The following is a 17381-nucleotide window of genomic DNA, read 5'->3' on the forward strand; positions in this document are numbered from 1 at the left end:
CAGTTTGGATTACAGCCACTGATAGCACCATGAATTGAAAATCACTTGCACCCGCTATCTGCCCCGTCCCCAGGGCAGATTCACAAAAAGATAAAGCAGAAATGAAATTACAGAGCAAAAAGCCTAACTACTATCTGTCAGCATATGTATCTCCGATCTGAGGTGAACACAGTGTTTCCATGTTACTGTTGGAGTCTGTAAACGCCTTTAAGACATTTTGTTAAAGTGCGTGCTGTTATAAAATGTTTTGGTTTCGAAACATCTATGACATAAATGCTTTAAGACATATATCCTGCTTTGTGATACCTTTTGGTGCAAAACCCTGTTGCATTTAAAAGTGCTTTATAGATAAAAAATCGACTTGGAAATTGGGTCATTAAACAAATATTGTCTGATTTTGATGAATTGGAGCCTCTTTACTAAAGGAAATCTTTGTCTTTCCTCACAGGAATACAGATCTTCAGGAGTGTGTATCTGAAAAGAAAAGAATAGTGCAGGAAAAAAACTGTGTGTTTGTGTGTGATGTGTGTTGTACCAGTGGGACTGTATAAAACAATGCAGTATCATAATAACTGAACCACATATTTATCACTTGCCGTGTCAAGCTACTCTGTGTGTGTGTGTGTGTGTGTGTGTGTGTGTGTGTGTGTGTGTGTGTGTGTGTGTGTGTGTGTGTGTGTGCTCATTAATCACAGCAATGTTGTTCCTCCAGTGGGACGCTGTGATCTCAGGAGGGGAACCATCTGTTGCTCAACACCTTTTCTTCTTCCGTGGTGAGAAGAAACACCCGGAAGTTTGAGCTGAACTCATTAGGCACCAGTGATGACAAAACACCAAAAAGATCATCCTATTTAAAGAGTGAGAGACAAGCTTAATTATCACTAAATAAACCATGAGAATCCAATTCACTGCAGATTCCAACAACATTTGTTAGAGAAATATAGTTCAAATCAATAAATCAATGTGTATAACAACAAACGATACAGGGAAGAGGACTCAACCTTTTTTTACATTTATCTGAAAACTAACACAACGTCTCCCCCTAGAGTCATGCTTGACACATCTTTAAAATCGTCAGCAATATACAGTATATTTTTTACTCCAATCAGGGCTCCCAGAAAACTAGCTTGATTTAAAGGTCCCCTATTATACTGTTTTTCATCAATATATTATAGATGTATACAAAACATGTCTCTTTAGTGTTTGGCTGAAACACCAGCTTTCAGCCCTGTTTCAAAAGTGCTGATTCTCTGTCTGTTACTTTAGGTGAAAATAAGGAGCCACTCCCAACGCCGTTTCTAGCCAATTTGATGCCCTAGGTGAGATTTTAGCTGGCGCCCCCACCCCCCCTCCCTATAGAATATATAAAGAATAAATGAAAAATCTCTACAAAAAAGCAAATACACTACAAAAACAGAAACATGTTGATATATTCAGTATTGTATGAACATGTTTGAATCGGGGGGTGGACATCACCTCCAGGGGGGTCCGGTGGTATGCATTTTACAGTAAAATGCTTCAATCTGGTGCACTTTGAGCACACAATTACTAGAGACTAGGGGGGTACAACTCTAAACACCCATATGAAAAAGATAATTTTACATTTTAATAATCAAATAAGTATGTGAACATAACCAATAACCTACCATAGCCAATAACAAATAAATTGTTGTTCATTCATATCTTATTTTACCTGGTTAACATTAATTTAGTAATGTGGTGACCACCTATTTAACCACTGGGACATAATTCAAACTTGGAACTATAGTGGCGGTTATTGTTCCCACACGGACATGTTATGTGTTACCTATATATTTAGTGTGCCCTCCTGGCTCTCTCTCTTGTCGACCCGGGCTGCGACCCGACAACATGTCCTTTGCAGCTTTGGAATAAAGTACCATTTTGCACCTTCCTTGCACCGCCTCTGACTTCCTATCTCTCGGCACTACACTGGTGACCCTGATATGTCTTGAGAAGTTTCCGGGACGGAACCGAACACGGCAAAAGGAACTCAAGTTTCTTTCTCAAATGCCGGGGATTATTGGAGACGTCCGTGGCTGCCACCGGCACGCGGACTAGAGGCTCGGTGCGCGCCCCACGGAATCGCTGGGGATGTTGCTCGCAATTCCTGCATCGGCCTTCCGGCTACAGGGAGACCGTGCACGACCTGCTGGGTCGACCGGACCAGCAAACCGATTGGGGGGGGGAACTAAGCGACTACGGTAACGGGTCCCAAGGTGGGTAGACCGGCATACGCAACGCTCTGGGGGTCCAACGGCTCCGTGTGTAAGCTCTATATGATCATTTTCTGATAACGATCAAATAGCCCGCCTCCCTCTCCCCGCGTCTCCTGCTGTTGCTGGGCTGTCAGAAGAGGGGGAGGAAAAGAGGCAGGCACCGTTTATTAAATATTATTATACAGAGAACAGAGTCGTTATCAATTTGTTTGAAAGCTCAATAAATAACAAAGAAGACCTCTGACCGGCACTTTTCTAATTTTGTACGGAAGATTTAAACTTTAACGGACATGTTGACCGGCGGAACATTTTTTTTACGGAAACTGCCGCACGGTCCCCTCGTTCCTTGGAAGAGGCGGTGAGGTGGGTGTTTTTCATCTGCTGTGGAGAGATATACAGCAGGAGAACACGCCGTCCACCGCGGAGAATAAACAGAAGGGCAACCATGCTCCGGGGTCTTCTTCACTGCTTTTGGTGTATTTCGGGAGGCAGCAGCGCCACTTACAGGCCTCGTTTCCAGCATTTCCAGCGGTCTAGTGTGAACGGACACGTTAATGAATCGAATGCGTGTGAACGGAAGCCTTTTTTGCGCTTGCGTATGCGTTTTACCGTATGCGTCCTCGTGGGGCCGGCGTCTAAGCCAAACTATATCCGGTCACAGAGATCTGCTATTTTAAAGTAAAGTCAACACATATCGACCCTAAATATAGTCTATATTAAGAACGAAAAAAATCATAACATATATATATCCTTTTTTGTAAAAATATGAAAAATGTGTGAGGGTGATGACGTCAGAGCATCGTCCTATGTGCCAGGGCTTAGCCCCGGACAGCCCCAGCCCAATTTAACCCCTGGGTATTTGAGAGGGAGCTCCTATATGACATTACCCCGCTGAAGCTCACCAAAGTTTAACATATTTCATAGTTCAAAGTTTTGTCAATTGTTTTGTTTATTGGTCAAATACTGGTTTCTAATGGTTTCTGAGGAGTTTTACTGGAATGAAAGAACACAGAGTCTACAGAAGCAAAAAAGCAGCATGCTGCATTAAACCTGACCTTCACAGAGAGGTTGAAGTTCATGTGGAAAGGAGGCTTCAGTAGTCTGTCTGCACTCTGTTTAGTTGTGCTATCTTACAATCAATATAGTAAATGTGAGGTAAAGTGTGTTGCCAATGTAACCGGTTAGAACTCAAAGTTGCAATGAGGTCTTAAAATGTATGGAAAGGGTCTTAAAAAAGGTCTTAAAAGGTATTAAATTTGACTTCAGGATTCCTGCATATACCCTGTTGTAACAAGTACAGCGAAATTACATCGACTCAAAGTGCCAGTGCGCAACAACAAGACAATAATTTAAAGACAGTATAGGAAGACATGATCCATTTACACTTGAAGCGTTATTTGTCTAAAGTGTTCATTTATGTGCATTGTCCCTATTAAAATAAATGAAAAATGCTATCTATTTTTAACAGATGGAGTTACAAAATGCTGTTGCTGAGAAGTGCCTTGGCTGAACCAACTTCTCAAAATCGTAAGTGAAACTAGGGGGAGATCACTTGTCTTCACAGATTCATCTAATGGTCAGTCGCTTACAAAAAATTACAGCTGCAGTCTTGGCCGGTGTTCCGGATTAACTTGTTTCCCGATCAACTCGTTTCAGTGGGGTGCGTGGCTTTCGACTGAAATACACATTTCGATCGCTTTCTTCTGTCGTTTACATACATCTTTTGGTATATTTGGCTTCTTAGGAACACGTTGATGCACATCCAGTACCAGTGTGTGAGGTTGTGATTACGATTGCGATATCCCAACGCGAACAGCGAGGACTACAACAAGACAAACGAGTTGCTCGAATAAATCTTTTAAACCAGCTATTGTTGCCAGACTTATTACGGAATATCGTAGTTAATGTCCAAGTCCATCTGTGTATACCTTCAGACAGCCTCCAAGTGAAGCACACGGTGTTTACTCACAGTTTGAAAGCAGCGTGGAGAAGTCTTCATCTGTGTTAAACTGTGATCCTCCCAGGGAACTGGGACCCGCCCACGTTAAAATGTGACCCGCCCAGGTTAAATTGTGTTACGATTTCTGTGGCTATCTACCAGCAATCATGTTTAATATGAAAGACTAACCACACATGTAGGCCTGTCGCGATAATCGATAAATTGACTTATCGTACGATAAGTAAAAATGGACTCGATAACTTTTCTGAGCTCGATAAATTGCCGTTTACAAAGATGTAACCAGCATTTTAGCCTGGAGCGCTGTGGCTGCCAGGGGTGCTGTGAGGGGCGGGGCTGACACACAGCCAGGTCAGGACACTCCGCGTGCACGTGCAGCAGCGTAGCAGCCAAATTAATAATATAGCGACAAGCGGGAGACAACGTGTGACTTACTCGCGGGGTATTTAAAGTGAAATGGAATTGGTTACAAAACCTGACTACACATCTCGATTCTCCGGTGTGGCAGTATTTTGGATTCAAACCCAATCAACGAGGCGAACCTACGGACTTGAATGAGCCGGGCGGTGTGTCGCATTGGTTTAAAAAAGGTAGCAACAAAAACAGGCAATACCACGCATTTTAAACTACACCTAAAACACAACCACCCCATTCCGTTTTTCCAGCTGGGAGCAAACACGGCAGCTGGAGATGGAGAGCCCCCGCCCGACAATGCAAACATGTTGGTGTTCCTTGCTCGAAAACTTAGAAAAACAGATTTGGATATGGCCTGTTGAGGCATCTGGGTCTTTGACAGTGGACTGTACACTTGACTTGTTTTAAGGAGGGTTTTTTTGCTTGTGAGATAATGTGTGCTCATATTTATTTATTTAGAGAGAGAGCTCTGTTTTCCAGCCTGACTATTTAATTTATTGTTTTGGTTGTGTGATTTAATTAATTTATTATAATTTAATTAATTTGTTTTATTTATTATATATAATTTATATATTTTAATATTATTTCACATTTCATTTGCAATGTTGAATGTTCAATAAAAAGTTATGTTTGAAAGGATGTACTTGAATTAATATTATATATTATCATTATGTCTAAAATGGTCTTAAAACGGTGCCGACAATATTATCGTTTATCGCAATAATTTCCAGAAAAATGTATCGTCCAACAAAATTAATTATCGTGACAGGCCTACACACATGTATCCCTTATAAAAACGGTATTGTGCAGCACTCATCCAGATAACATGTGACTGTTACCTGGTTTTGCAAAGATAGCAGCAGAAATGTCACTCGTGATATTTAGACTTTAAAATGCTGCTTGGTCATGAATGTTGGTGTCGGCAAACAATATTACGAATCCTCTATTCAACATAATATTCAATGTGCATCGATATCAAAATAACAAAAAAGTTCATGCTGGACTCAAACCCGAGTCCCAACAGTAAACATCAATCATGCCCTGCGCGTTATGAGTGCGCCACGAATCATCACGTCTTAATAAATCACCACAGCTCATCTTGTTACATTAACATTGTCAACAAGTTCTAGAAAAATGCAACCCGACATCATATTGATAATAATATGATACAAATGTAAGACTGACAACAATAATAGTTAGTAAAGGATTTATTGATGTGAATGTTTTGAACAGTGAATACTTATTGTAAATCGCTTTGGATAAAAGCGTCAGCTAAATGCAATGTAATGTGATGTAACAGGCATCAACACAGCGACTTGATTTATTGTTCTCTGGTGATCTGTTAGGACGTGTTGAATGGAGAAGTCTTCATCTGTGTTAAACCGATCCTCCCAGGGAACTGTGACCCGCCCAGGTTAAAATGTGACCCGCCTAGATTAAACTGTTACGATTTCTGTGTTAAGTGTTCACCGTTCAAAACATTCACGTCAATAAATCCTTTACAAACTATTATTGTTGTCAGTCTTACATTTGTATCATATATTATTATTAATATGATGTCGAGTCGATTTTATACCCGTTTATACTTTCATACGGTCTGTTAGTGAAACATACAATTGAACAACAGGTGTACAGACTTAATTAATTAATTCGCACATGGGTCCAGTCTATATAAATTGGATTAACATTTCGCCATGTTATAAGGTTAGTGAGGAGATAGCGAGAGATACAGATATAGAGACAGATTGATAGATAGCGAGATACAGATATAGAGATATAGAGAGAGATGGATAGATGGAGAGATAGTGAGTGATTGAGCGTTGCCTGTGATAGAGTGATTGTCCTGGTGAGTGATAGTGGGTGAGTAATTGAGGTGCGAGTGTGTGTATTTGAGAGAGGCTGGTATTGTAGGTTTGCGTGTATTTGACACTTTGTTTGTTTGTCTTTGTTGTATTAATTCGTTTGTGTGTGAATAGGTGAGGGTAAGTAGGTGGAGTAGAGTAGAAGGAGGGACAGAGAGTTGAACATGGATCCCAGAATTGTGAGAAATTCTGGATCTAAAAGTCCACCACCAGTATCCTGAAGGGTCAACAAAGAGGGACAAATATGTCATTAAGAGGAGAGCTGACACCTTCAGGATAAAGGGTAAGGATGCATGCCATATGGAGTCTAGAACACAATGATAATATGCTATGGTAAAACTAATACATCTAATATTATGACATATAAACACCAGATGGAGAGCTGTACTACATCTGCAAGCACAGACAAAACAAGACGGAGCACCTTGCCAAAGTTGTCTCTACTGCCGAAGAAGCAGACCAACTGTTCAAGGAGTTTCTCTCCAGTAACATTGGTGGACACTGTGGAGTGGAGAAGACACACTGCGCTTATTGCTCGCTACTATTGGCCTGGCATGGAGAGTGACATACGCAAGTGGGTGAGTTGGTATTTTCAAAATAATGAGGTGGAATACACATTCAGGTTCAAAAGTAGAGCACAGAGGAGTGTAATGTCAAGTGTATTTCAAAATTGCTTATACTGTATGTGCTAACATCCTATCAGCAGGATGATTAAGAGGTATGACTTTCAGGTATCATTGCTCTTAAGACCTGAAAGTCATACCTCCTGCATGTGAAAGAAATGTGACTGTATATATATTTATATTTATTATTATTATTATTATTATTATTATAAATGCATACCTACTATTATTATTCATTACATTTTCGATTGTATACCCCTGCAAATAATTACTGCACTTTATTCCTTATATGCTGCATGTATTTGTTTTTTTATGTTGTGATGTGTTTTGTTTTGATGGCACCTTTTCAAAGGGAGAAGCACTTCTTTCTTTCTTTTTCTGTATTCTAGTTTAAAATATAATAGAGCACATTTATTTGCACTAAACATTAGTCATAACTTTGAAATGATGTTTGTCTGTTTTAGATTGCTCAGTGTCCACAGTGCCAGGCCAAGAGATCCAACATCAAGGAGAAGCAGGAGTACAGTCCGATAGAGGTAAAATAAACCATGGCATACTGGTATTGTCAGTGTAGAAACATGTCAACAGTGATTTACTGTAATGCTCATGTATTTTTTCCCCCCCAGGTTACGGAGCCTTTGGAACTGGTTGGGATGGACTTAGTGGGTAAACTCACGGTAACAGATGGTGGCAACCAGTACATACAGGACTGTCTCAGAAAATTAGAATATTGTGATAAAGTTCTTTATTTTCTGTAATGCAATTTAAAAAAAAAAAAAAAAAAAAAAAAATGTCATACATTCTGGATTCATTACAAATCAACTGAAATATTGCAAGCCTTTTATTATTTTAATATTGCTGATTATGGCATACAGCTTAAGAAAACTCAAATATCCTATCTCTAAATATTAGAATATCATGAAAAAGTATACTAGTAGGGTGTTCAACGAATCACTTGAATCGTCTAATTAACTCGAAACACCTGCAAGGGTTTCCTGAGCCTTGAAAAACACTCAGCTTGGTTCAGTAAACTAAATCACAAGTATGGGGAAGACTGCTGATCTGACTGCTGTCCAGAGGACCGTCATTGACACCCTCCATCAGGAGGGTAAGACACAAAAATAAATTTCTCAAAGAGCAAGCTGTTCACAGAGTGCAGTTTCAAAGCACATCCACAAAAAGTCTGTTGGAAGGGGGAAATGGGGCAGGAAACGCTGCACAACCAAGAGAGATGACCGCAGCCTTAACAGCATTGTGAAGAAGAGTCGCTTCCAGAATTTGGGGGAGCTTCAAAGACAGTGGACTGAAGCTGGAGTCCAGGTATCAAAAGTCACTGTTCACAGACGTGTCCGGGAAATGGGCTACAATAGCCGTATTCCCATGGTCAAGCCACTTCTGAACTCAAGACAACGGAAGAGGCGTCTGACTTGGGCTAAGGAAAAGAAGCACTGGACAGTTGCACAGTGGTCCAAAGTCCTCTTTTCAGACGAAAGCAAGTTTTGTATTTCATTTGGAAGTCAAGGCGCCAGAGTCTGGAGAAAGGCTGGAGAGGAGCAAAATCCAAGTTGCTTGAAATCCAGTGTGAAGTTCCCACAGTCAGCGATGGTTTGGGGAGCCATGTCAGCTGCTGGTGTTGGTCCACTGTGTTTCATCAAGCCCAGAGTAAATGCAGCTGTGTACCAAGAGATTTTAGAGCACTACATGCTTCCGTCTGCTGAAAAGCTCTATGGAGATGAGGAATTCATTTTCCAGCATGATCTGGCACCTGCCCACAGTGCCAAAACCACCAGTAACTGGTGTACTGACCATGGCATTACTGTCCTCGATTGGCCTGCAAATTCCCCTGACCTGAACCCCATAGAGAATATGTGGGGTATTGTGAAGAAGAAGCTGAAAGACACCAGACCCAACAATGCTAATGAGCTAAAGGCCGCTATTGAAGCATCCTGGGCATCCATAACACCTCAGCAATGCCACAGGCTGATTGCCTCCATGCCACGCCGCATTGATGCAGTAATCCGTGCAAAAGGATTCCCAACCAAGTACTGAGTGCATTAATGGACATTTTCAAATGTTTGATTGTGTTTTGCTGTTATAAATCTTTTTTTTTTACTTGGTCTGAGGAACTATTCTAATTTTTTGAGATAGGATTTTTGAGTTTTCTTAAGCTGTATGCCATAATCAGCAATATTAAAATAATAAAAGGCTTGCAATATTTCAGTTGATTTGTAATGAATCCAGAATGTATGACATTTTTGTTTTTTTAATTGCATTACAGAAAATAAAGAACTTTATCACAATATTCTAATTTTCTGAGACAGTCCTGTATGTGTAATGGTTGACTATTTCACCAAATGGGCAGAGGCCTACCCACTAAAGAGTAAAACAGCAGAAGAGGTGACCAATTGTATGATTGATTTCTTTTACAAATTTGGTGCACCTCAAAGACTGCTAACAGACCAGGGCTCATAGTTTTTGCAACAAGGTACAGTGTTGATGCAGTATGAATCCCCAATATGTAACTGTAGTTGCTGTGCTAACCTATTGCTTGTCTGTCCTAATGATAATTTCAAGGTCAACTCAGCCCTGTGGGAGAGGCTGGACATCAAGCGAAGCCTGTGCTCCGCCTACCACCCACAGACCAATGGCCTTGTGGAGAAATTAAACGGCACTATACAGAGGTATTGGTTTTCAATACCTGATGGAATTCACGCTCTAGATAGAATAACAAACACATCTCCTGTTCCTATGTGAACAGGTAATCAGTAATGATATGTTGCTTTATCATACATGAGAACCCATATCCTCTCCTGCTTCCTCATACCTATACTTGAATTCTGCATTTTAAGGACGTTGAACAAAATGGTGGCTGGTCACCCCAAACGCTGGGACCAGGTGCTCCAGTCCACCATGTTTGCTCTAAGGACAAAGAAACAGCTGACCACAAAATACAGTCCATATTATTTGATGTTTGGGAGGGAGGCTAGGTATCCTTCAGAGGTGCCAGAGGAGTACGTGGTAAGATCTTCTTATGTTGTCATCCTTTTCAAACGTTTTCATTTGGATCATCTGCCTTCTAAAATTCTAACTGTCATTTGTTGCAGGTCAAAGAAGACTAAGTCAGCAAGCTGGTCGAATGGGAGGAGATCCATGAAGGCCTGAAAAAACAGGAGGCTGTATTCACAGAGGTCAAAAAGAATATGAAAACAAGTCAGGACAAGGTCCGCAAAAGAAAAATAGACAGGGGCCAGGAGGACAACTTCCAAGTAGGAGATCAGGTGTTGCGGAGGAACGTCAGACAGGAGCAAAGGAAAGGGGGAAAGCTGGAAGATGACTGGTTGGGACCCTACAGCATCCTGGAACTAGAGGGGGAAAAGGCCATTGTTGGTAAGGCCATCACAAAGTTGCAGACCAACATTGACCATCTAACACATTATTTCCAGCCAGAGGAGAGGATCCCTGCCAAACTACAAAAGTTGTCCGATCCCTCTCCTCTGGCTGGTCCACAACACACAAAGACACAGACACATTCACAGCACACAAACACCCACCACACAAACACCACAAGTGGCACCTCCATCTCCATCTGACTGCGAGGCCCAAATGGCACCAAAAGATCCTGAACTTTGTAAGTAAACTGACATACCAAATTATGCGTTTCACAAATAACTGCCATTGCTATATTTACAGTAATTTGACAAATATGGACAGGGAGGATAAAACACACGCTCTGGTGCAAGTTTGGGCCATATAAAGTGTACACGGAGAACCTCAGGGAGTTGGCCCCAGGGAAGTGGTTGGAGGGAGAGGTAAATTACAAAACAAGAGAATATTGGACTGATATTTATTTAGATTGTATCACAAGTTATTTTTTTACTCTTAGAGCGTCAATTCATATTTAACCATGGTAGGAAGGAAAGCTGGCGCTCTAATGATAGACTCCTATCTAATGACGTCGCTCTGGGAGGGAGCCCACAAAGGTTCTTTGAGAAGGGTGAGTAGCACTATAGGATGATTTCTTTGTTTGTACATAAGTATGCCTATGTATTTTGGGTATATGTATGTTTGTATGTCCATACACACAAATACATACTTATGTTAGTGTATACATTAGTTGTTGTAATTATTAGAATTTGTTTCAGTTGGACCTTTTAAAACACGATGTGGCAGTTGGAGCAGCCTGCAGCCACGGACACTGGACACTGACTGTAAGTAATCTTCAATGTAAACAGATCTAGACGGAACCATGACACTATCTGATGTAGGGGTTGGTTATAATTAGTATTTGCATTTCCATAGATCGTGTACCTAAAGGAGAGGCGGTCCCTGTACTTGAACCCATTTGGGGCCACAGACGCACAGATCGACAAATGCAAGAATGTAACGGGGTGAATGAAATGTCAGCTTTGATGTGTGCATTAGACAAATACATGTATTCATACACCATGGATCATCTTTTGGGAGCAACAAAAAGGTAATTCAAGCATTTTTGTCCTTTAACAGGATTCAACTGATCTTGAATTAAATTATTTTAATTGGGCATATGTTGAAATTGGCAAACTGTAATAAATGTGTGTTTTGTGTGTAGAGCATTGGTCTGCAAAAAGTGTCCGGGAATAGGGAGCTGGGAATGCGCAACCGTTGCTCACCCACAACAAAATGACTCATCGTCATGCGGGGTGTTTGTGTGCAAGGTAAACATTTGATTATATCTGTTGCTATTTGTCATTATTAAAAAGTCCTCCAAATGATATTTATCAGACACTTTTTAGGCTGTCTCTATATAATGCCCATCCAGGACACTTTGGACACCTCCCCCTTGCCCTACTCATCGAAGGAGTTCGAAAATATGCCAAAAGCCAGATGTGCCACGTGTCATCTAAGCATGCCTGTCCAGCTGTTGGCTTTACATGCACAAGAGTGTGAACCAAGCAGCTGTTCTGACTGCATGGATCTGGAACCGGTAATGTTATTCCACAAATAACTATGCAGGATCATTATCATCCTGAATCGACAGCTTTTTTAACTGGTCACGATTTTCAGGATCTGGACCCAGATTTAGATGAGTCTCCAGCTACAAGCAATCCTGGGAATGTAAGCTCACTAATATTGTAGGTGTTTGTTTCTAAACAATCTTCATTGTATGTGTCATTGATTGGCAGTCTTTCTACATTTTATTATAGGCTTCTCCAAGTGTGCTCCCGTGTAGGAACTCCTGTTCTAAAATAGATATTAAGGTCAAATCAGGGCATTATTTATCAATTACATTATTGCAGATGATGAAGGTTTCTGCGTCTCAGTAATTCACTTGAATATTTGCTCTGCTTTTCTGTATTTTTAAAGGTGGCCTGTCCATTGTGCTCTGAGTTATTTCCTGAGTATTTGGTTGAAATACATGCCAGCACTTGTAGAGAAAGGTTTTTTTTTCTCCTATTATGCACATTCTTTATATACTTTTTTCTTGCAGTGTTAGATATTGTAAACCATGATTAAGGCATGCCCCATTGAAATATTTTTCCCCTCATCCTCAGCATTTCAAGTATGTAGAATTGTGTTCTGCAATGTCTTTTCGATGTTTATTTCATTTATTAATAATGTCAATGCATTGATTAAACTTTGTTAATGCAGGACAGCTGGAGAGATTATGGCAGTCAGTATAGTACAAGGTGGTCCTCCACCTAACTTTTTCAGAGAGTGGTGCTATGGATACATATCCACTGGGGAGATTGATAGAGATTCCATTTCCAAGGAAGATGTGACTGATCCAGAGCTCAGCCAGCTTATGGAAGAGGTAATATTTGTCTTCTCCTCAGATACTCCTTCATATAACATGATGTTTGTTTTAGTATGGTTGACACACACACCTCTTTGTAGTGTGAATATTTTCTAATTCTTAAAATAAGCTAAGGCTCCCATGACTTACTGTGTGATACTGTTTTTCTAATTGCAAAGGTTGAGATAGCTGAACCTGAAGCTATGTACGACCTTCTGGATCGGATAACAGCATGCGGGTACAGTGGTCCTGCAACGTGGGAGAGGAAGGAAGAAATAATGAAGTATGTGCATATGCTAAGTGATTTAACCCATAACAACCCATGTTTAAAACAAATCAATTATTCCTTTACACTCATACTTCATATTGAGTGTGCAGTCACTCTTTCCCTTTTTATGTATGATTTTATATTATTGCCGTTATCTGTTACTGAATTATAGGGCAATTATCTTGCACTCATCGGTCCGCACTCTACCAATGCTGCAGCAGATATGCTCAGGCATGAAGCTGTATGGCTTGTGTGAGATGATAGTACAACAACCACAGCATTTCAGGGATCTGTTCGTCGCTGGCCTTAATGAAAAGGTCAGTATTATGTCTAGCTGATTTTACCACTGAATTTCAAACCATAACCCTTTAACAGCCAGCGCCACTATTTGGTAGAGCACATTTTGTGTCTTGATATCCTGTTGAAAAAATGTTTTCAAAGTTTAACTCTACCTGATTCAGCCATCTCTACCATTTGGTTGACATGTTATGCACAAAACAACCTCTAGATGTCACTGTGGTTAGAACAGAAAGCCATTCGGCTTTCCACTGAGAAAGTTGGCATGCTAAAAAATCACTGCTGAAGAAATCACTCTTTTTGGTCAACTTTTGTAAGGTAACCATATCATTTTTGACATATTTTAATGTCAGAGCACTGACAGAACATAATTAGATAACTTGATGCACAAAAAAAGTTTTAACAAACTAAACTAGCAATATAACTTTTTCAGAGTTTTCAGAGATTTTTTCCAATACAATATGGTAAATAGATAGATTCATGGTAATATTACTACATCTATACTGCCTTATGAGTCTCAGAGGGAAAGAGGGATAATAATTGATATAGCAGCTTTCATGCATGGCATACAGCCCAAAGTTGCACACAGATGAGCAAGGCCAACTCAGGATATAGACATTTGCTGTTAGGCCAGTGGTTTCCTGTTAGGCCAATTCAGCATCTACAGTAAGATGAGCCCGTTTTTTTATTATTATGAAAAACACTTAACATTACTTTTTATATCAATATCAATATTGATACCTTTTTTTTTTTTTTTTAATGTGCTATGTGTGTCCCATTTGATTAAAAAAATGCAAACAAATAATTTTTCCATCGTTTTTTTTCTTGGTCTGGCAATTAAAGGGTTAAGCTCATCCAACTTTGAGCATACATCATTTTGTTTTTTCCTCTCTCCAAGCCGGATGCTGAATTCCTGATGGGAGCCATAGCTCCAGTCTTCAGCGAGCTGGGCTCGCTGCGACGCCAGAGGGAATCAAAGATTGTTAACTTTTTACAAGACTTCATCCAACACATTGAAGAAGAAGGTGATACTACTGCCCTGACATTTTATAAACGTATTTGTTCTTGAATTTTACCCCCGATTACGACAGGCAACTCAATGACAGCTTTGCATACCCTTTTTATTCATGTTTACATGTCTCAGTTTAAACACAACTTTGCATCTTGATGGTTGCGACGAAACAATGATAACTAAAGCAGGACTGGCTAATGAGGTTTTCTTCTTCAAAATATCCACATAAAAAAACTATTTAAAAACAATAGCCATATTTATTGACATTGCTTAGGTGAATATATGCATTTCTTTGTATTCATTTTCAACTTGTTTTTAGAGGAAGAAAAGAGCTTCGTGGTTGAAGAGAGGGGGATCCCTGTGAAGATAACAGAGTGATGAAAGAGACTCAAGAGAGACAGAGTCTACAGGTGAAGCGGCAAAAGATGAAGAGGAGATGAAGGAAAAACCCAAGATCACTGTTGGTTGCTTCCTTCAATGGCTTACGGGGCAGGCACACGTCCCCATCACCTCAACAGAGAGAGAGATGTTTAAAATCTTAATTGAGTTCAACCATGATTGCAGCGTGCGCTATGGTACACACACGGTATGCTTTCCCGTAGTGAATGCATGCTCCAACTCCATTACCTTTCCGACAAGGCACCTCGGCTCATATCCAGAGTTCCTGAGCATCATAACACAGGCTGTTATGAGTAGCAGGGAGTTTAGCCGCTCATAAGAGTCATAGAATCGAGGTTTTCTGGGTTAGGGTTAGACAGACTTTATTGCACTTTATTTGACAAGGTTTTCATTTGTTTTGCATTTGTTCAAGTGACATACTGTTCTAGTCAAAATGTTTTGGAAACAAATGGTGAAGTTGGGGAACCATTATAGTTTTGAGCTGTATTTTGTGTCAATTGTTTCAATTTCATGGAATAAAAACCCAGTCACCAGTTGTGCCAAGTAACTTTACTCTATCCTGAAATCGGCATCATGACTTATTTTACTCTTGGTACTTAAGTAACACTTTGAACACAGGAATTTTACTTTTACCTCATCTGTGTCATTCAAGGGAGCTGTATTTCTTAAGAGCCACATCTTTCAGCTACATACTCACAGCAGAGTAAGTACAGTTCCTTGACCGGAGTGTTTGGGTCAATTTGCTGAAATACTGATTGAAGTTCAGTTGTGTCTTCTGGACTCAAAGGGCAGTCGAATTCGGGGACGACAATCCCTGCATCCTCTTCTCCATCGTGGTCAGCAGCAATTTCCCAGTCAACATCTGGCTCCTAATAACCATAACAGAGGTTTTGAACACTTTGGTGAAATAAATGTCTTATAAACAATGTGGAACAATGACATCAAGTAATAGTTTGTGTTATTTTTGACTCAAATCCTGCAGTGCCAGACGTGTCCCCCTGCTTAAGCCAGTACATGTCCAGGCCCGTCTGAAGTTTGCTAGAGAGCATTTAGATGATCCAGAAGAGGATCGGGAGAATGTCATATGGTCAGATGAAACCAAAATAGAACTTTTTGGTAAAAACTCAACTAGACGTGTTTGGGGGAGAAAGAATGCTGAGTTGCATCCAAAGAACACCATACCTACTGTGAAACATGGGGGTGGAAACATCATGCTTTGGGGCTGTTTTTCTGCAAAGGGACCAGGACGACTGATCCGTGTAAAGAAAAGAATGAATGGGGCCATGTATCGTGAGATTTTGAGTGACAACCTCCTTCCATCAGCAAGGGCATTGAAGATGAAACGTGGCTGGGTCTTTCAGCATGACAATGATCCCAAACACACCGCCCGGGCAACAAAGGAGTTTGTAAGAAGCATTTCAAGGTTCTTGAGTGGCCTAGCCAGTCTCCAGATCTCATCCCCATAGAAAATCTTTGGAGGGAGTTGAAAGTCCGTGTTGCCCAGCGACAGCCCCAAAACATCACTGCTCTAGAGGAGATCTGCATGGAGGAATGGGCCAAAATACCAGCAACAGTGTGTGAAAACCTTGTGAAGACTTACAGAAAACGTTTGACCTCTGTCATTGCCAACAAAGGGTATATAACAAAGTATTGAGATGAACTTTTGTTATTGACCAAATACTTATTTTCCACCATAATTTGCGAATAAATTCTTTAAAAATCAGACAATGTGATTTTCTGGATTTTTTTTTCTCATTTTGTCTCTATAGTTGAGGTATACCTAGGATGAAAATGACAAGCCTCTCATCTTTTTAAAGGGGAGAACTTGGACAATTGGTTGCTGACTAAATACTTTTTTTGCCCCACTGTACATAGATACTAGAATATAATGTTAAATGTCAGGGTCCTCAGAAACGTTAGGGGACACATGTTGACATTCTGCACAGCAGGTGCAGAAGGCCAACAGAGAGGCACTGGCACTTTCCACTCTCTCCACACTTTGCATCTTTGCAATACAAGTGAGTAATGTCTCTCACTTCTGTAGGTGCTGGGGGTTTTGTAAATAGCACTGGTTTAATGACCCCATCTCTGACAATCCACCCCTTGCCAACAGGACTCCATAACAAGGGTTTGGGTTCGGGCTGTGACACCATATCGCTGTCTGAAACATTTCTCTTTACATGTTGTTGAAATGCATCCTCTGTTGGCGGCAGATTTTCCGAGGCTGCATCTGTTGTTGATGCAATTATGAACCTAAGTTCATCCAAGTTTGTGCACATCAGTCCAATTTCCTTTTTTCCATATAGCAGAAGCGCCAATTCTCTTGAGTTTGGTGAATGCTGTTGTCTTTCCTATTCTGTACAAACTACTTGTTGTGCCACAGCCAGTGATTGCATGGCATGCTGGTAGACAGTTAGACATGTAGTTGCCGCCCAGATTCAGGACCATCTCCACCTAAACGGCCTCTTTGAGAAATTCCATTCTGGTTTCCGTTCCGCCCACAGCACTGAAACAGCTCTGGTCAGGGTCACAAACGACC

General features: G+C 40.6%; 2 protein-coding genes and 1 long non-coding RNA gene across 5 annotated transcripts; all 3 read left to right on the plus strand.

The window, feature by feature from the left end:
• The first annotated feature begins 1854 nt into the window (after positions 1-1854).
• LOC307030313 (uncharacterized protein) lies at positions 1855-9110 on the plus strand. 3 transcript variants are annotated; one of them, XM_079666654.1, is made up of 6 exons: positions 1855-2237; positions 3706-3764; positions 6585-6753; positions 6845-7048; positions 7558-7629; positions 7720-9110. In XM_079666654.1, the coding sequence occupies exons 4-6, from the start codon at positions 6845-6847 to the stop codon at positions 7849-7851; spliced, it is 408 nt and encodes a 135-aa protein (XP_079522780.1). In that variant the 5' UTR covers positions 1855-2237; positions 3706-3764; positions 6585-6753; the 3' UTR covers positions 7852-9110. The 3 variants fall into 3 exon arrangements, 1 of the variants encoding a protein (XP_079522780.1); XR_013805615.1 differs by lacking the exon at positions 6845-7048 and having other exon boundaries at positions 7720-7830; XR_013805616.1 differs by lacking the exon at positions 6845-7048 and having other exon boundaries at positions 7558-7822.
• A 2405-nt stretch (positions 9111-11515) lies between these two features.
• On the plus strand, positions 11516-12606 carry LOC307030063. Its single transcript, XR_013805520.1, has 6 exons — positions 11516-11567; positions 11682-11787; positions 11866-12056; positions 12137-12187; positions 12277-12330; positions 12437-12606. It is a non-coding gene; the product is annotated as an uncharacterized lncRNA (long non-coding RNA).
• A 69-nt stretch (positions 12607-12675) lies between these two features.
• Positions 12676-16528, plus strand: LOC307030278 (uncharacterized protein). Its single transcript, XM_079666608.1, has 5 exons — positions 12676-12884; positions 13046-13149; positions 13307-13451; positions 14330-14456; positions 14763-16528. The coding sequence occupies exons 1-5, from the start codon at positions 12738-12740 to the stop codon at positions 14819-14821; spliced, it is 582 nt and encodes a 193-aa protein (XP_079522734.1). The 5' UTR covers positions 12676-12737; the 3' UTR covers positions 14822-16528.
• The last annotated feature ends 853 nt before the right edge of the window (positions 16529-17381 follow it).

Source organism: Notothenia rossii (genome assembly GCF_949606895.1).
Source record: "Notothenia rossii genome assembly, chromosome: 2".
NCBI lineage: Eukaryota > Metazoa > Chordata > Actinopteri > Perciformes > Nototheniidae > Notothenia > Notothenia rossii.